Below are 20,305 nucleotides of genomic sequence, written 5' to 3'. Positions count from 1 at the left end.
GGTAAGAACTTAGAATATTAAGAGTATGTGTGTGTGTGTGTGTGTGTGTTTATATATGTGTCTACACAGAGAAATTAGAATACTGCAAAATGATCTTTCAGCATTAACCTAGTCTTGCCCCATGGTCCAATAAGTTTTCTAGGGACTTCTGCATTTGATCGCTTCAGGGTAATCTCTATGATGATCTAAGTTTTCTAAGATAATCCAATGTTAAGAAATCAAGTTTGTTTGTTTTTTTCCCCAAACAGATGAACCTTAACATAACTTCTTAGATGACAGCTTATGGTGAAGTGTATTCGAATAATTTGAGAATATAGCATTTAATCTGTTGTCCCAAAGACCATCATTTCATCTCTGTCACTATCTCACCTTATTAGAAACTCAATTTCTGCCACCAATATTCATTAGGAAGTCTGCATGCTAAACTCCATTGGGAAAGTATGTTTTAAATCCCTCTGCTTTTATAGGCTGTTTTGCAGATACTTGTTGATGCTGACCAAAACCAGCAACAATCAATGATGAACATTACATTGCTTAAAATAAGATGATGTCAGAGCCAAGTAAGACGAACCACCCACTGACCCAAGAACAGAATCTAGAAAAGATGAACCCTTTAGGAAACTGCTAAGTAAAACCAAGCAAACCGAAGTCCCAGTATACGTATTCTTACCTGTAATTGGAATCAGTTTCCAATGTATTTCAGTCTCTTCAACATTATTTGACTTAGACTGTCTGCGGAATCCATGTTCAATGGGAACAGTGGGACACAGACTACAATCTTCAAAATTACTCATGTTAATTAAATTGGGATCCTAAAAATTAGAGTACATATTCAATAGCTTTTCAATTAACTTTTATATCCAGAATAAACAAGTAGGCTCCACACCCAATGTGGGACTTGAACTCACAACCTTGAAACCAAGTCACACATTCCACTGTTTTTTGATAGCAAATCCACAAGCTTCAATATAAACATTACAAATGAGTAAAAACAGCATGGCAAAGTTAAAATACTCTGGTCTTAAATTAAAACACAATGTTTTCCCTCAAAACATAATTTGATGTTGATTTAGAGCAGAGGCTGTAAGCATTTTCAGTAAAGCACCAAGTATTTTAGGCTTTGTGGGCCAGATACCCAGGTCTGCCTGTGTAGTGCAAAAGCAGCCAGAGGACCCACCTAAACAAATGGCTGTGTTCCACTAAAGCCTGTTATAAAAACAGGCAGTGGGCGGGGGCACCGAGATGGCTCAGTCAGTTAAGAATCTGGCTTTTGACTTTGGCTCAGATCATGATCAGGGTTGAGATTGAGCCCCATGTTGGGCTAAGATTCTCTCCCTCTCACACATGCCTGCGCTCTCAAATAAATAAATAAATAAATAGACAGATGAAGGCAGTGGGCAGAGTTTGGTGCATGCTCCTATCAACTCAATTTAGAATATTAAATATGTCAAGAAATGTTAATAATATTAGTTAGTTACCTAAGTTACATACTTCTGCAAGTGGGTCTCCTGACATCATCCTCCCCCTAAACTAAATATCCTAAAACTATGTGGAGAAAGCCTGGGGACATGCATATGACTTTTATTCAAAGGCAGGTGAGAGAAATAGGAGATAAAAGGAAATTAGAAATGAACCCTTGGGAAAATGGTGCCATCCTGTTATTGTTATTTCCCAGAGATGCAGCCACATTTTGGGGAAGACAAGGTTACTTCTCAGCTGGAGATCAGTACTAAGTTTCCTTCACAAACAAACTGGATGTCCTGTCAAGCAATGCTGAGAGTCATTTCAGAAGTAATCCTTAAAGGACACTCACATTCCATTCCTCTTTGCCTCAAAAATACAAACTACCTAATCTTGTTTATATCACTTCTGGATTCTAGAACTGCCAGTAGAAAGCCAATCTTTTGAGGATTCAATTTTATTAACTATATACATGCCGATATACACAATCCTATAAGCAGGAAGGAAAACAGCTACTTCTGCATTTATCCCTTTGTAATAAGGAATAACTTAGAACCTCTATCCTGGACAGATACCTTCATTGCAATGTGTATTTTCTTTCTTTTTGAAAGGGAAAAAAATCCCATTGAAACACACCTACATCCTCTTTCAGACACACATTCACAAAAACAACATATATAATCAAGAGACATATGCTTACTTCTTTCAAATGTAGTTTATGGTCCGTGCCTGCTTCACCAGTAGAAACAGCAACAGGATACTTTAACAATGATGTATCAACTTCTAGCAATGGGCTCTGAGTGCCCTTAAAATGCACACTTTCAATTTTTGCACAAGTAGGCTGCTCATATTCTTTCTTATCTGGGGGAGAGCTCAACTCATACTCATGCTTTTGCCTCAGCTCTTCATAGGCATCATCGGTATTCAATCCTAAGGCTTTGTTGACTGTGTCTGTCAAGGATGCATCAGAATGCCGTGCATTTGCTAGTGTTTCTGATAGCCAATTAAATAGCCGATGGATATCAGCAACACCGGAGTTAGAGGTATCCTGCGGCTGCTGTCGCAAATCAGCATCATGCCCAAGACAGCCAATAGGCTGAGGAGACCCTGAAGGTAAAGAGAAAGAAAAACCTTATCTTAGTTTGGGATGTTTGCATAAAAACTTAATCATATATACCTAGAAATTAATTGTCATAAGATATTTATGGGCAAGAATCCAATCAGACCACTGGCTTAGACTGTACAAGTACATCCATCCCTTTCTTTATGAATATAACTGGTTCTAAAATTTTGCACATAGCAGGTACCAGGGTGGCTCAGTTGGTTAAGCACCTGCCTTTTGCTCAAGTCATGATCCTAGGGTTTTGGGATTAAGCCCCACATCGGGCTCCCTGCTCAGTGGCGAGCTTGCTCCTCCCCATATGTATGTACTTTCTCTTTCAAATAAATAAAAATCTTTTAAAAGTAATAAGAAAAATTAAAAAATAAAATTTTGCACATAACCAGAAATTCCCATAAATGAAAGCTTATTTTCGTAATTTGAAAACGGTATTAATGGATAAATGAGCTCAGACATCATGCTGGTAGTATGGATAATATATATTAATACCTGTACTGTAGTTACCTTAAACTCTATTACCAAAATCCCAATCAGTTTACCCCCAGTTTTATCTGACTTGAAAACAGATAAAATATCTGTACTTGTTAATTTGCAAAATGTTAGGACATGCAGATTACATTTAAATCTACTAAAAAAAAACCAAGCCATGGCTTAATTTGATTTCTATCTCCTTTATACCTATTAGATTTTGTCTTTAAGATAAAGCTTGATATTCTTATAATCTAAAACCTTATCTTGAATGACTAGATTACTTAATTTCATAACAAAGCTAAAATACTAGAGATACAAAATTATCCTGAAGCAGTCTTTACCAAACTTGCACTAAGAACAAAAAGTACTATGAGAGAAAACATGTTAAGAGATGGTTATAAGCAGGTATAAATATGGGTGATCTGCACAACCATATTTAAAACCTGCAAAGGGAATAGACATTCAGGAAATGGTGCTTGTAATGCTGAAGGAGGGTAAAGCCTGGATAGATGTCAGGATTTCCAATTTAAGCAGGGTATAATGAACCACAGGGGGGAAAAATTTTAGAAACAACAAAGTACATCCTCTACTTATATGGATTATAAAATCATAGTAGTGGAAAATAATCCATAGAGACAGAAAGCTGATCAGTGGTGGTGTGGGGTGAGATTACAAAGGAGTATAACGTAGTATTTGAGGGTAATGAAAATGTTCTATATATTGGAGTGGTGGTAAAATAACTACCAAAATTTGTCTTTAAACTATGCCCTTAAAATTTAATGCCATAAAATACATTTTATGGAAACCATACCTCAAAAAAGTTAATGTAAAAGGGGGTAGGGAAGATAGGAGGTTGCCTCTTATAAAATGAGTGGGTTCACCACCAAATCAAGATGAGGGTATTTTAAAAGTTAGAATCCGACCTTTAAATCTTTATTTTCAGAAATCAAAAATAAAGTGTACAAAATGACTAAAAAGAAACAAAAATGAGGGGCACCTAGAAATGCAAGTCTGACTGTCACTAGTTCAAATTTAACCTATCTCTCCCTTCTCCACTACCTTACTTCTACTTTGGCCTATTGGCATGGCTTTCCCACCATTTTTATTATTGATAAAGTCTGACTGTAACCCACGACTATTTTTTCACATAGACAAAAACAATGATCAGCTAAAACAGTACTGAAACTGAAGTATCTTGACCATTATGTGCTAGTGCTAGTAAATACAGCCAAGTTTAGGAACAATGTTTTAGAGTCAGTCACAACTAAATTATGAATTAAACATGGATTAATGAACTATATAACTTTAGGTAAAATTACTCAAATTCTTCAGATTTTTTTCATCTGTAAATTAAGGATAATAATGTCTACCACTCAAGAACTAAATGAGTCCATATATGTAAAACACCTGGTACACGGTAAGCACTTAATTCTCAAGACACCAGGTCAAGAGTTAAGACAGTGCAGATCAGTAAATGTCCACAGGTTCAGCATGGCATAAGCTAAAAGTAATAACAATCAAGAAGCAGAAGAGCCAAAATCTAGGGAGGGATCTGAAATGCAAAGATATAAGGGTTGAGAGAAATGAAAGATGCTTCAGGAAGAAAGAAAGAGGAGTGTAAAGGGCTGACTATGACATATTCTGAGGAGAGAGATGAACCCTAATCAAGGAATATGTGAAAAAAGAGTGGGAAACATGGCTACCCAGGTGGGTCATGGCCAACCTATTAAAAACTTTTGAAAAGACGTATACGAAGCTGAGACTGGAAGAACATGATACTGAAATGGGTGACAGATGCCAGGAAAGCCACCCAAGAGGTAAGAACAAGATGAAAATGCTGGAAAGAAAGAACACAGATCAAATAAAGAAGAAACACTTGAAAGTTACTGAAGACGACAGCAGTGCCAAACAGAACTCTCTGCAATGATGGAAATGTTCTCTATCTATGCTATGCAATACAGTGGTATGGCTTATGCAATGTTCCAAATATAATACATGAAATGAACCTTTATTTCATTTTAATTTAAACTTTTTTTTTTTAAAGATTTTTATTTGACAGAGATCACAAGTAGGCAGAGAGGCAGGCAGAGAGAGAGAGAGAGAGAGAGGAGGAAGCAGGCTCCCCACAGAGTTGAGAACCTGATGTGGGGCTCCATCTCAGGACCCCGGGATCATGACCTGAGCTGAACGCAGAGGCTTTAACCCACTGAGCCACCCAGGTGCCCCCATTTTAATTTAAACTTAAATACAACACGTGGCCAGTGGTTACCATATGTGCAGGAATAGAGAAAGGAGAGCAGGTAAGTGAAAAGTAAGTGAGGATACAAGCACTGATGGCTAAGACAACAGTATAAAAACACTGATTTAACCTAATCAGTTCTGAGACACACTGAATTTGAACATATACAAGTAAAATAGCTTAGTAAGAAACAGGAATGGAATACTGGTATCTGCCATAAACAACAAGAAGAGCAGCAGCACAAAATTCAAAGGTCCATGAACTCAAAGAAGAGATTTCATGGTTTTTTAAGCAGTGTGAAGATATTAAAAATCTAGATGAAAAAATGTTTTACAGTACTTGCAGTACTGAAACACACACTTAAAAGAAGGATCTCCCATTTCTGACTTTTACTGTCAACTAAAACAAAATAAAGAAAAATAGAAAAAAAGAAGAAATCAAACATATTACTGGGGTGGGAAAAAAATGTGTATGCATCTAAGATATCAAATTTTAAACCTCAGAAGGTTCCTTTCACTAAGCAACATGCTAAAGGAACCTAATATTCAATGTACTTTCCCAATTATAAAATTAACAGGACATAAAAGGACAAGAACTCCAACTAATAGGACAATAGCCAAGCATACTTTATTTTCCTCGTATTAGCCTAAGCTATACAATTCAGAAATCCGATTACTTTCTTTACAAAAATAGGGAACAGACTGGATTGGTTCTGAGGCTGTAACTTGCAGACCCCTGTACTAGGGGAAAGGACAGAACTACTTTACTGTATTTTTGGTTGTTATTTTTATACTATATAAAAGCAACCTGATATTTTTACCTTCATATAGATGGCAATTTTCAGATAAATTACTGGTTTTGGCGAGCTTTCTCATATTTTCAGGTAGATCCTCAAGCTTCCTCTTCAAGACAGTTTTGCTTCTCATATCTTCTGTGTCTGAGTCCCCACCCACATTTTTTTTCCTACACTGAATTAAATTAATCAATTCTTTGACTCTATCTTTATCATAATCCAAAGAGTGAGAGGACTTCTGCTTTCTAGGTATAATAGTTTCACCCCTTGAGTTATTTCGTTTTCCAAATTTCATTTTTGTACCATTCATTTCTTCTTCTTGGCCTTCATAATCTGAGAGTGGACTGAACTGTTGAAGTTTTCTATTTTCTTCAAAAAGCTCTTTCAATTTACAAATTGGTAACTGATACATTTCAGGCCGAAAAATATAGGCATGCAAACAATTATCAATATGGGATTTATTTTTTGGAGCTGAGTATAAGAATTTTTTATCATCTAATCGGGAATCATATGGAAACATGATAAACTCTCGTTTACCTGAACCAAAACCTCGCTTAAAAAATTCATTTACATACTTTTCAACAACAGAATGAAAATTTATAGTATTTATATTTTTGAATTCCTTTCGACACTGAATCAAAGCAAACTGTAAAAACTGAGTTATTTTTAATACATCTGTCATGCTCTCATGTCTCTTCTGTGGTGTTGCATTAGTTGAACCTTTCTGTGCTGTAAACAAACAAAAAGGCAAACCATGTTAGCAATCAAGAATCAAACACAGATCTACATGTTGTCAAAGAAATGCAACAACATTTATGCATTAATGGTAAACCAGACTAGCAGTACGTACCCTAATACATATATGCAACATAGAAACGAAGAGTGTCGCTTCTAAAAAGAGGCCAATTAAGAAACTAAAAATTGTAGAGGGTATTTTTAAAGGGAAAAACACCCATTCATTGAAGATCTTCATTCCTTATTGTCCCTTGGCATTCAACTGGTAGCAGGGAAATGTAATGAGAAATAAAGAAGCAAGGTAAAATCTGAGGCCCCTTTTAAGAGAATCCTGCAACTGATAGCAATGTCACTCCTTCCGCTGTACTGTAATAAATTTAACTTTACATTAATGTTTTACACCCTATAGACAGATATCTAAACACCAAGTGGCTACAATTGAAAATGTCATTCTTAATTTAACAATGAAACCCATCAGTGGGAATTTTACCTTAATATAGCATTGAAGTACGTTCTTAGAAACAGTGAATAGCAAATTTTCTCTAACACCAGTGTAAAAAATTTTTATTAATTTTAAATGGCCTAAATTTAGCCTAGCATATGATCTTTTTATTGTTGAAATTTGAATGCAAAAATGAACTAAGCTAAAAAAATACTAGTAATAATATAGAACACTAAAAACCAAAGCTACTACAGTATTTTAATAATTACAATCAATGGGGCACCTGGGTGGCTCAGTGGGTTAAGCCTCTGCCTTTGGCTCAGGTCATGATCCCAGGGTCCTGGAATCAAGCCCCGCATCGGGCTCTCTGCTCAGCAGGGAACCTGCTTCCCTCTCTCTCTGCCTGCCTCTCTGCCTACTGGTGATCTCTCTGTCAAATAAATAAATGAAATTAAAAAAAAATAATTACAATCAATGTTTATTTAGTGAAAACACTGTTAACTCCCAAAGAATTTTCCATTAAAAAACAATCAAGTCATATATAGTCTATGTTTTATTTTGCTAATACGTCTTAATAGCCCCACAGTATTTTCCAAAATATAAGAAACAAAATGTTTACTGAGTTATCTGGAAAATTTCAAAGAAATATAAGTATTTATCAGTGACTTGATTTAGATATTCAAAGAACTTACAAGTAACTATGCCTCTAGGTTCTTGAAATAGAAATAAAGCATGTAGGACTCGAGATTTGGCAGTTTGATGTTCTAAAAAAACAGAAGCCAAACTGGTTAGCAATATGTTCTAATGAAAAAATTAAAAAGAACTGTAAAAATTAAAGAGATCACTTACCATATGGAGAAACCATTTGACAAGGAGAGAGAAGAAAAAGGTATCCTCGGTCTCCCAAAGGTTTAACAAGAACCTGCATTTTTGGAAAAGGGAAGAAGTTGAATCCGCTTCATTATTACTCATCATAAGGCAGGCACACAGCAGTTTCTAATAATTGTAAAGCAAACAAGTTACTGATCATCTTGCTTTAGGAAAAATATTGCTACCACATTAAAAACTCTATGAACTCTCTGATTAACAGAATTCCAATCAAACAAAAATTCCCTAGTTCTCATATTAGTAATAAGAAGAAGATATTACTGAACGAATTCCCCTAATTAACTGTGAAACCAGCTTGAATTTTCCTTGACACTAAAATACAAGGACCAAATTAAAGACTTCAAATACCTTCCTCAACAATTCAAAAGACATGTTAAATTGCCAAAGCACTGTGCTAAATGTTAGGGGTATAAAGACAAGTATAGCATAAACATTACATTTCATGAGGTCAAGCTAATCTCAAATTAAATGTGTTGCTAAAATCGAATTCTTCACATAGTTAATGAACACCTTTCAACCTAAGGCAATTTGCCTTGCCAGAAAGAACTTTAAAGACAAGCAACACAAGAGCCTTGATCATAAGAAATTTATAATTGGGTGGAGAGTAACAGAAGAAATATCAATAATTATTCAAAACAGAGAAGTTCTCAAAAAGATATACAAAACAACAAGAGAGAAAAAATATAGTTTAGAGTTGGAAAAGATGCTGACAGGGTACTTTAGGTGGATTTTGAAGGATAGGAACACTGCCAAGAGCCCAAGATTATGAGAAGGACTATTTTAAGAGTCAACATCACAAGCAAAGGCAGTTATAATTGATGAATGGTCTGCAGGCATTAGAGTACTTAAGATTAGCAAAAAGGTGATGGCAGACTAGGACAAACATACAAGTCTAGAAGGAAAGATTATGAGCTCAACTGTAAAAAGGCAAGAATACCAGGTTAGCTAGGAATGTCCTCAAGAGTATATGCCCTTTTGAACTGGAGTTCAAAAACCAACAAAAAAACTCCAACAGCACAGTGAAGGAGGGGGAAATAAAAAAAGTAATGTAAGAAAGTTTGTGAGCTACTGCAATCATTTGCAATATATTTTAGATTGAAGAAAGGGGAAGTAAAGGAAGATCTAAGCATGACAGTTGAACATAAAAGGTTATTGGGACTCTAAAAGGAAGTACGTGTCACCTAAATTTCTATTAATTCCAGTAAACAAAGTCTGTGTAAGAACCCATAATTTAATGGACAGAAAATAACTGCTATCGATTTACATTTAATAAAGACAATGAACAACCAAAAGTAAGATGGACAATGTACATGCAAAATTTCTGTTTCAGACTCAAATACTTTTATCCAAAATGTTTCATTTTTATTTATTTAGAAAGAGAGTATGCACAGAGGGCGGGGAGAGAGAATCTCAAGCAGACTCTTGAGCACAGAGCCTGACATGGAGCTGGATTTCAAAACCATGAGATCATGACCTAATCAAGAGTCAGATCCTTAAGCTACGAGCCACCTGGGTACCCCTAAAACATTTTACATATCATATTCCTTTTAACATTTTACCCATCTCTTGGTTTGTCAGAACACGAAGCTGGGAAGTATGAGTAAGATTTTCATATTTTGTGGTCATTAAGGAAAAACAGATAATTTTAATGTCTCACCCACTCTAATACCAGGGTTTTAAATTCCATTGGTTCAGTGCCATAAAGACCCTTGTCTTCTAATGGGCCTTAACATCCCCAGAAACCCATGGAGCACAGGGAACCCACATCCTGAAACAACAATCCAGCAGACAGAGGCCCTAAAAATAGTATCTTTGCCTTTAGCTCCCAGAAACACTTTAAATGCTTAGGGGAACGAAACACCTTTGAATTCCATACTTCTGCTGCCTCTATTATACCTTACTGTTTTCTTCCCCTCAGAAAACAGTATTAATCCAGTCTGCCAATTTTTATTTCTTGATTCTACTATTTTGACTTTTCAAATAAACATTACAGGTAACATGGTACAAACACAAAAATGCTGGGGAGCCTGGATAGCTCAGTTGGTAGAGCGTGTGACTTGATCTCGGGGCTGTGAGTTCAAGCTCCGTGTTGGATGCGGAGATTACTTAAAAAAAAAAATCTTTCAGGACCTGGGTGGCTCAACTGGTTGAGTCTGATTCTTGGTTTAGGCTCAGGTCATGATCTCACGGTCCTGGAATCCAGCCCCACGTCAGGCTCCATGCTCAGCAGAGTCTTCTTGAGATTCTCTCTCTTCTCCCTCTGCGCTCCCCCTGCTCACATTCTCTAAATTAAATAAAATCTTTCCCCTGAAACGAATACTACACTATATGTTAACTAACTTTAACTTACATAAAAACTAAAATAATAATAAAGTCTAAAAAAAAAAAGCAAACAAAAATGTTAAAAATATAAAACAGTAATCTCACAACCTAGGAGGAAATAAGCCACGGTAAGTGAGATTTAGCAGAAACAACAGATTCCAACACCCAAGGATTTCAAATGGAATTTCAGATGTAATATATAAAACAGGTTATGAGCTGCTTAAAGAAATAACTTGAAGAATTGAAAATATGTTCACATAAAAACTGGTACACAAATGTTCAGAGTAGCTATTTATAAAGAAGAATGGAAACAACTGATGAATGGACAAAATGTGGTATTACCCATACAAGGAAATACTGTTCAGCCATGAAAAGGAATTTAGTACTGATATGTGCTACAACATGGGATGAACCTTAAAAGTATTATGCTAAGAGGGATGCCTGTGTGACTGAGTCAGTTGAGTAACTGACTCTTGGTTTTGGCTGAGGTCATGATCCCATGGGTCTTGAGACTGAGCCCCAGGTGGGCCCCTCCATGCTCAGCAGGGAGTCTATGTGAAGATTCTCTCTCTGCCCTTCCCCTCTTAAATATACAAATCTTAAAAAAATATATTATGATGGGGCGCCTGGGTGGCTCAGTGGGTTAAAGCCGCTGCCTTCGGCTCAGGTCATGATCCCAGGGTCCTGGGATCGAGCCCCGCGTCGGGCTCTCTGCTCAGCAGGGAGCCTGCTTCCCTTCCTCTCTCTCTCTGCCTGCCTCTCTGCCTACTTGTGATCTCTGTCAAATAAATAAATAATCTTTAAAAAAATATATATATATTATGCTAAGTGAAAGAAGCCAGGCACATACTGCACGATTCCACTTAAATAAAGTATCTAGAACAGACAAATCCATAAAGAAAGAAGTAGATTCATTGTTATTAGGGACTAGAGAACAAATGTGGAGGATATGCTTAATGGGTATAAGGTTTCTTTCCGGGGTGAACAAAATGTTCTGAAAACAGATAGTGGTGATGGCTGCACAACACTGTGAATCCACTAAAAATCACTAAAAAAGTGTACACTTAAAAATGGCTAAAACACATAGCAGCAATATCCACAACAGCCAAACTACAGAAAGAGCCTAGATGCCCATCAACAGATGAATGGATAAAGAAGATGTGATACTCGGGGCGCCTGGGTGGCTCAGTGGGTTAAAACCTCTGCCTTTGGCTCAGGTCATGATCCCAGGGTCCTGGGATCGAGCCCCACATCGGGCTCTCTGCTTAGCAGGGAGCCTGCTTCCTCCTCTTACTCTCTCTGCCTGTCAAATAAATAAATAAAACCTTAAAAAAAAAATGTGGGACACACACACACACACACACACACACACACACAGAGAAATATTATGCAGCCATCAAAAAGGAAATCTTGCCATTTGCAATGACGTGGATGAAACTAGAGGCTATTGTGCTATGTGACATAAGTTAATCAGAGAAAGACAATTATCATATGATCTCACTGATATGAGGAATTTGAGAAACAAGACAGAGGATCATAGGAAAAAAGGAGGGAAAAATGAAACAAGACAAAACCAGAGAGGGAGACAAACCATAAGAGGCTCTTTTCAAGAAACAAACCGAGGGTTGCTGGAGGGGAAAGGGGTAGGGAGATGGGGTGGCTGGGTGATGGACACTGGAGAGGGTGAGTGCTGTGAACTGTGTAGGACTGATGAATCACAGACCCGTACCCCTGAAACAAATAAATTAGATGTTTAAAAATAAAAAGACAAACAGTGAAGCTCCTTTCAATAAAAAAATACTAAGGAACATCAGAATATAACACCTCCACCTCCTATAACAGTGCCTGGCACATGATAGGTACTCAGGAAGTATTCCTAAAAAATTAACAAGAATCTATCTATTAAAAAAAAAAAAAGACCCGGCAGATCAATAATCAAATATAACTTTTGGAAATCAAAAATATGTGAAATTAAACACTCAATGAATGAATTAAACAACAAATTAGACACAGCTGAAGACAGAATTTGTAAACTAGAAAACAGCTATGATGAAATTACTCAGAATGCAGCACATAGAAACAAGTGAATACAAAACACAAAAGAAAACCACAAATATCAAGTACAAAATGAAAAGACCTGACTTATGGTGCTCTAGGGTCCTATAGACAGTCTAAACAGAATGAAGGACAAATATAGCCAGATAAAACCTAACGTATTACAGAAATGAATATGTAAATCCAGATACAAAAGAATATACACCAGCTAGATAAATAAGAAACCTACACCCAGACATGTAATTGCAAAACACCAAAGATGAAGATAAAAAGCAACCAGAAAAAAGACAACTTACAAAAGAATAGTAATCAGACTAAGAACAGATCTCTCAACAAAAACAGAAACCAGAAGATACTGTAATACAGCTAAAGTGCCAAGAGAAAATAGCTGTCAACCCAGAATTACGCACCCAGGATCTAACAATTAAGGAATACATGGTTTTTTTTGGGGGGGGGGGGAGGGCGCGGCAGCAAATCTACCAAGAGGGCATGTTCAAAAATTGACCGCAAAGTGAGTTTTAGATCAAGTATCAATAAATTTCCAATAATCACTACCTGTTCTAACAGGATTAAATTTAAAAAGTATTATATTTGGAAATTTAAAAACATCCTCTGTATCATGTGTCAAAGAAAGAATCACAATGGAAACCAAGAAATATTTAGAACTGAACAATAATGAAAACTCTACACATTAGAAGTTGTGGAATGCAACTAAAACAGTTGTTGGAACTCAAAATTCAATGACCATTTTCCCAACTTCCAAGAAGGCAGAAATAATAAAATGAACCCTCCAAAAGTGGAAGTTAATAAAACTAACAGCTAAGATTAGTAAAAGATAAAACAAAGATACAATAGAAGGTTAAAACCATAATTTGATTCTTAAGACCAATAAAATAAATAAATCTCTGGTGAAAGTGACTAAACAAGGAAAGCAAAATGAAATTACTATATAGTAACGTTCATAACAGCTATTAATAAGAAACTATATAAATGACTGTATCACAATAAAAAAACACAGAAGAAATGGACAAATTCCTAAAAACCAAACAAAACCATATGTTCAAACTTAACCAAGGAAAAATGGAAAGCCTGAAAAGTTCAACTATTAAACTGAATCACTACTTTAAAGTCATCCATAAATGACAAGTTTTGCAGTTAAGTGGTAGAAAACATCCAAAGAATATATCATTTTAATCATTTATACATCCATCTCTTGCAAAATGAGGAATACTACCTAACTCAAATCTAAGAAACTAGTAGAATATGGATACAAAACCCAGACAAGGACAATATGAGAAAGAAAGTTCACACGTTAAAACTCACTCATCATCACAGATAAAAAATTCCTAGAGAGAACATTCACAGACCAAACCACACATTTCAAAAAGAAAAAAAGTGGAGCTGTTTTTTTTTTTTTTTTTAAGGTAGGCTCCACCCTGGTGGGGCTCAAACTCATCATGACCATGAGATCAAGACCTGAGCCAAGATCAAGAGTTGGATCCTTAACCAACTGAGCAACCCAGGTGCCCCTGGAGTTGGGTGTTCTTAACCAGCAAAACAAATACAGTTTAATACTGGAAAAAGATAAAATATAATTCATCTTATAAGTCTACAGGATAAATTCTACATGTGATGGTTCATTTTATGTGTCAACTTGACCAGGCCAGGGTGTCCAAATATTTGGTCAAACTTTATTCTAGCTATTTCTGAGAGTATTTTTGGATAAGTTTAACATATAAGCTCTCCTGAATCTCCAGCTTGCTGACTGCAAATCTTGGAACTTTTTAGCCTCCATAACTGTGTGAGCCAATTCTTTATAATAAACCTTTTTCTGTATGTGTACATCCTACAAGTTCTGTTCCTCTGGAGGACCCTAATACACCAATATACCATGTTACCATCTTGATAAAGGCCCTCCCAAAGCATTCAATAAATTCAAAACCCATCATGGTTAAAAAAAATGAAGAAAAAAAAATTTTTTTTTTGCAAGTAGAAAATAGATATTTTTTTTTATAAACATATATTTTTATCCCCAGGGGTACAGGTCTGTGAATTGCCAGGTTTACACACTTCACAGCACTCACCATAGCACATACCCTCCCCAATGTCCATAACCCCACCCCCCTCTCCTAACCCCCCTCCCCGCAGCAACCCTCAGTTTGTTTTGTGAGATTAAGAGTCAGTTATGGTTTGTCTCAAAAATGAAGAAAATTTTTAAACTAATGTAAAGATTTTGAAAAACCTACTGCAAACTTCCTACCTAGTGACTGATGTTAGACATGTTCAAAAAGATAAGAGAATGCCTACAACCACCACTTTTATTCAACATTGTAGTACTAGAGAGCCTAGATTACACAGTAATATAAGAAAAAGAAATAAAAAGCTAAAGGAAAGGAGAGGAAAAAAATACAACAATGTAGTTCTCAGATGATAAAGTCTATACAGCAATCCCAAACAATGTATAAAAAAGAACAAAATAAGGATGCCTGGGTGGCTCAGTGGGTTAAAGCTTCTGCCTTCGGCTTGGGTCATGATCCCAGGGTCCTGGGATCAAGCCCATCCAGCCCAATATCAGGCTCTCTGCAGCAGGGAGCCTGCTTCCCTTCCTCTCTCTCTGCTTGCCTCTTGGCCTACTTGTGATCTCTGTCAAATAAATAAATAAAATCTTAAAAAAAAAAAAAGAATATCCTAAAGGAATGAAGAGATAATCTTGTTCATGGGTAAGACAGTATCACAAAAGGCACCTATTCTGTCAAATGTGATCTACAGATTTAATAAAATTCCAATTAAAAAATCCCGGTAGGGGTTTTTTGGCGGGGGGAGAAGAGGGTTTGGGAGGAGGAACCTTAAAGCTGATTCTAAAATTTTTTTTTTAAAAAGCAAAGTTGAAACTTAAATTTTTGAAAAAAGCTGAATGTCATAAAGCAAAACACTCCTAAAAAGGATGAAAAAAGTGGGGCAGTTGGCTCTACCTCCTATCAAGGCGTGGAGAAAGGTGAGACTATTCAATAAATGGTTCAGAACAACTTGTTATTCATACTTGTTACTCATCAAAGTGAAGGTGGATTCCTACATTATATCATGCAAAAAAAAAAAAAAAACCCACATAGGCAAAATCATAACACATTCACAAGAAAACTTAGGGCAATATCTGTAAAATCTAGGGGTAAGGAAAGATTTCTTAAAGTCACAAACAGTGCTTAAAACTCAGGCAGATAAATTTAATTAGATTAAGAACATCTGTTCTTCAAAAAACCCACCATGAATAAAGTAGCTTATGAAAAAAAAAATTCTAGCACACGTACCTCAGTATTAGTACCCAAAATATATACAAAATTCCTCAAATTAGTAAGAAAAGCCACCCAAAGGAAAAACAGGCAAGTGAACACTAAAATAAATTTATAAAAGGATGATCGACTCATATCTCAGGAAAATACTGGCTAAAATCACAGTACAATATAGTTGTAACTACAACTATAGTTATAACTACACAACTTTTGTAGATTTTGCTACAGTCTGACTTTATCAGTGACTGTGTGAATTAAGGAGAACTTGCTCATAGTAGGGGATATAAATTGGTATACTTAAAACAGTATCGCATTATCTTGTAAAGCCAGTCATATGTTTATGTTATGATTCAATAATTCTACTTATAGATAATAAATCTAATATGCTAAATATATATCCAAGAGAAAAAAATTCTTGTACATGTACAACAGGAAATATATAGAATGTTCACATCAGAAATAACATTCAAATTTAGGAACATCCATCATTTTCCTTTATATTAAGTTAGCTTTAAGAATTATTAACTTGGGCGCCTGGGTGCCTTAGTGGGTTGAGCCTTTGCCTTCGGCTTGGGTCATGATCTCAGGGTCCTGGGATGGAGGCCCGCATCAGGCTTGCTACTCAGTGGGGAGCCTGCTTCCCCCTCTCTCTCTCCCTGTCAAATAAATAAATAAAATCTTAAAAAAAAAATTATTAACTTACCCCTACCAAAAGAGAGCTCAATATAATTTTACTTACATTATAAATCTCCCTGTGCGAAAATAAAATTTCCCTAGATTTTTTGGTGCTCCTCTATCAAAACTAGCCTTCGAATACACAGAAAAGTAAATATAAAGATAGGGAATGTTTGCTTTCATTCCTCCAGAAATATTTTACTCCTCACATTATTTTCAGAATTAGATCTGTAGTCAATTACCTAAGTAACTGCTCTGAGAGAAAAGGATAATTAAATTTCCCTTATCTCCCTCAGAGTGCCAAGTGAGTATACAAGGGGGCCAAGAGGTTACAGAACAGATTAGTCCCTATGTCAAGCCCCAACGTGCCAGGAAGACTTAGGTATTAATCTTTCAATGATGAAGGAGTCCCAGAAACTTGGAGATGTCTTTAGTCCCAGAAGGCTAAGCGGCTCATGAAGAGATTTTATTTACTACAGGGTTGGAGTTAATATTCATTACATTTTCTTTACCTTTTTTTTAAAAAAAAAAAAAGATTTTGTTTGACAGAGATGACAAGTAGGCAGAGAGGTAGGCAGAGAGTGGGGGGGAAGCAGGCTTCCCGCTAAGCAGAGAGCCTTATGTGGGGCTTGATCCCAGGACCCTGGGATCATGACCTGAGCTGAAGGCAGAAGCTTTAATCCACTGAGCCATCCAGGTGCCCCCATGACATTTTCAGGGAGAACTTTCCAGGAGGGGAGGGAGATAGTAGCCTCCTTCCTTTAATAAGCAAAGAAAAACCATTTTTCCTTGTCCTTTGCCTGTAGAATGTCCAGCTACTTGCCTAGGATAACAGACCTGTCTTTCCTTGGGTTGCCCTAAGGTTAAGGATGAGGGCAAAGGAAGGCTAATATATTTATTATTGTGAGGTATTCATTAAATCTCTGATCGATAATACTGTGTACATACTCAAGATAAAATTACTGAGAACCCAATAATCCTCAATGCATCTTCCATCATCATTAGAACTATGAAGAAAGTAGCTGTAATTAGAATAATTTCCACGGAGGTTTGTAGGAAAAGGTATAACTCCATAAAATACCCAGGGTCCATTAGATTCAGGTAGTGTATCCTTGCGGAACATTCATGCCCTCTAAGCTACAGAATCTTTATTTCTTAATTCTGGGAAAACCCAGTCCTCCAAGAACCTAGTATAATATTTGCTCAGGTAAAGAATAAAATACCAGTATCTTCCTATCCTGATTCTCACTACTAGAAATGGAACAGATATTATAATTCTCTGATAAACTCCTCACTGTCAAGACTCAATACTCATTCTCTGAAATGCAAGAACCAAAGAGATTTGGATAACCAATATCTCACCATATCCAAACCTACCATCTAAACTTTAACTTCCTGAACTCTGGAATTAAACAGATTTTGGTTATGAGGAATAGTTGTATTTCAAAATAAAACAAGAAATGTAAACACAAAAGTATATCCATATGTAGCGAATGTGCCTGTGTATGTAGTGTGTATTCTAAGATGCCTAGCTCGAAGATTTCTAGCTGGTTAGTCAAAAAGTTATTGTTAGGGGCGCCTGGGTGGCTCAGTTAAGCATCTGCCTTCAGCTCAGGTTACGATTCCAGAGTACTTGGATGGAGCCCCACGCCCGGCTCCCTCCTCAGGGGAGACCCTACTTCTCCCTCTCCCTCTGCCCCTCCCCCTGCTTGTGTTTGTGTTTTCACAGGCTCTCTCTCTGTCCTTCAGAAAAATAAAATCTAAAAAAAAAGTTATTGTTAGGTGTCCACCAATTCATAAGTGTATAAACTCTGCCTCTAAGTTTTGCATATAATTTGACTATCCCACCCATAAACATATATGTATACAATGAAATTCTACAAAGCCATTAAAAATGCAATTGTAAGTTCTGAAAATCATTGATACTAACCTCCATTTGACTACCTGGAAATTGAGGCTCAACAAAGTGAGAAGTAAAAGGAAGTCAACTGCTGAAAAACTTACTAGATGGCATACTTGTGCAAAAAAACTTCCCCTCTCTACTGAAATGTCCCATCAACATGTGAACATGAGCCCCTCTCCTCTCTAACTACCTCCTCTCCCTTCAGCTGAACTATGGGTAATAGCGTGAATTTTCTGTTCCTTCCTGAACCCATCACAACTGATGTCTGACCTAATAATCTATATCTGAACTCAGTAAAATTGTTATCTGTTTAGGTATTAACTAGCAAATATCCCTTAAATCAGTCTCTTATATCATCACTTACCTTTCTCCTCCAACCCACTATCACCCTCTAATGTAATGCCTCATCTCCCCTCTTCAGTTACTTCTCTACAGAGTAACCAGATAAATTTCCAAAACACAGATGTGATCATGTCGCACACACAATCAAAACCTCATGCTACTCCCTTCAAAACCCAATTGCTGGGGTGCCTGGGTGGTTCAGTGGGTTAAGTCTCTGCTTTCGGCTCAGGTCATGATCTCAGGGTCCTGCAATCGTGTCCTACGTTGGGCTCCCTGCTCAGCAGGGAGGCTGCTTCCCCGTCTCTCTCTGACTGCCTCTGTGCCTAATTGTGATCTCTCTCTTTCTCTGTCAATAAATAAGTATTTAAAAAAAAAAAAAACAATTGTTCTTAGGGTTACATCCAAACTTCCAATCACTTGAACACTGCCTACATAACGCTGCAGGACACAGCCCCCTACACACTTTTCTAGCCTCATGTCCTACCACTTTCTCTCAACTACTCTAGTGTTGTTCATTTCTTTTCAACCTCACCAAGCATCTTGTTCTTTCTGAATCTTCAAATACAGCACTGTCTCTACTGAAACAAACCATATCTATTGGAGGAACTCCATTTATCACTGTGTAATCCAGAAGAATAGTCTCATTTTTTACCGAAGTATACATTCTACATAAGAAAATGGTATTCAATAAGTATTTGTTGTCACAATCACAAAATACAGTAAAGACACTTCAGGGGTAACACTGGCTTGCAGAAGGTCTAGCAAAACAGATTACTAAAGGCCATAGTAAAACCGTTCCCTGAATAGTAGCAATAAAGACCGAGACCTTATGGTACTTTCAGAGTGCAAAAATGAAATAAATTGAAATAATATGATCACTTATTGAAATACTTATTTCTAAGGGAGAATGAGGAACATTTTAAAACCTTTCACTCACAAGTTTTTCTTTCTCTAGTTTTTGTAGTAAACTCTCCATGTTACTTCCAATTCTTGTTTTTTCTACAACTTCATAAAGGCTGCAATACATTCCATTCTTCAAAACTGTCATAAGAAAAAATACATAGTAAATATTCAAATCAAATCTGTTTTTTTACATACATTAATAAAATTAAATTACTTACCTTCACTTGGACCTAAGTATGTTTCCTTATAAAACAGCGCTGGAGGAACTTTCTGCTTCAGATGATCAATACTCATAACTGTTTCAACATCTAACTTCTCAGGGCTGAAAAGAAATTGAAAAGACATGTTTGCCTTACCTGTATGTTTAACTCTAGTAATGTTATTTCCTTCCCCTTCCCCACAAGGCTCTTGGTGGAAAGCAGAGCATACTTATTATTATCATAGCTGATTCTAAAGAGGATTTGATATGGAAAGTCTAGATATATACAGAAGTAGGAAAAAAGCCTGGCAATATCACCAACCTTCCATCTTTAAGCAAGAAGCTAATTCTATACCCCAATTTTACTAAACCAAAAAGGATAAAATGCTGTCCTTTTACTAAAGATAATTCAAGTATTAACTGTTAAAGTAATCTTCAAACATCCATGAAGGCCCATAATATTCATTGGG

General features: G+C 36.4%; 1 protein-coding gene across 4 annotated transcripts in view; it reads right to left on the bottom strand.

Moving 5' to 3' along the window:
• TASOR (transcription activation suppressor) overlaps window positions 1-20,305 on the bottom strand; it is a 53,444-nt gene that overhangs the window by 15,498 nt on the left and 17,641 nt on the right. For all 4 annotated transcript variants that reach the window (XM_047691617.1, XM_047691628.1, XM_047691639.1 and 1 more), the window contains exons 10-16: window positions 19,855-19,958; window positions 19,671-19,774; window positions 8,111-8,183; window positions 7,954-8,025; window positions 6,112-6,813; window positions 2,162-2,568; window positions 671-812 (exon numbers count right to left, since the gene is read on the bottom strand). In XM_047691617.1, coding sequence (XP_047547573.1) covers window positions 671-812; window positions 2,162-2,568; window positions 6,112-6,813; window positions 7,954-8,025; window positions 8,111-8,183; window positions 19,671-19,774; window positions 19,855-19,958 — 1,604 coding nt within the window. The remainder of the gene's footprint in view (window positions 1-670; window positions 813-2,161; window positions 2,569-6,111; window positions 6,814-7,953; window positions 8,026-8,110; window positions 8,184-19,670; window positions 19,775-19,854; window positions 19,959-20,305) is intronic.

Source organism: Lutra lutra, chromosome 1 (assembly GCF_902655055.1).
Source record: "Lutra lutra chromosome 1, mLutLut1.2, whole genome shotgun sequence".
Lineage (NCBI taxonomy): Eukaryota > Metazoa > Chordata > Mammalia > Carnivora > Mustelidae > Lutra > Lutra lutra.
Note: the sequence above shows the minus strand (reverse complement) of the source record. Positions and strands in the feature narration are given on the sequence as shown.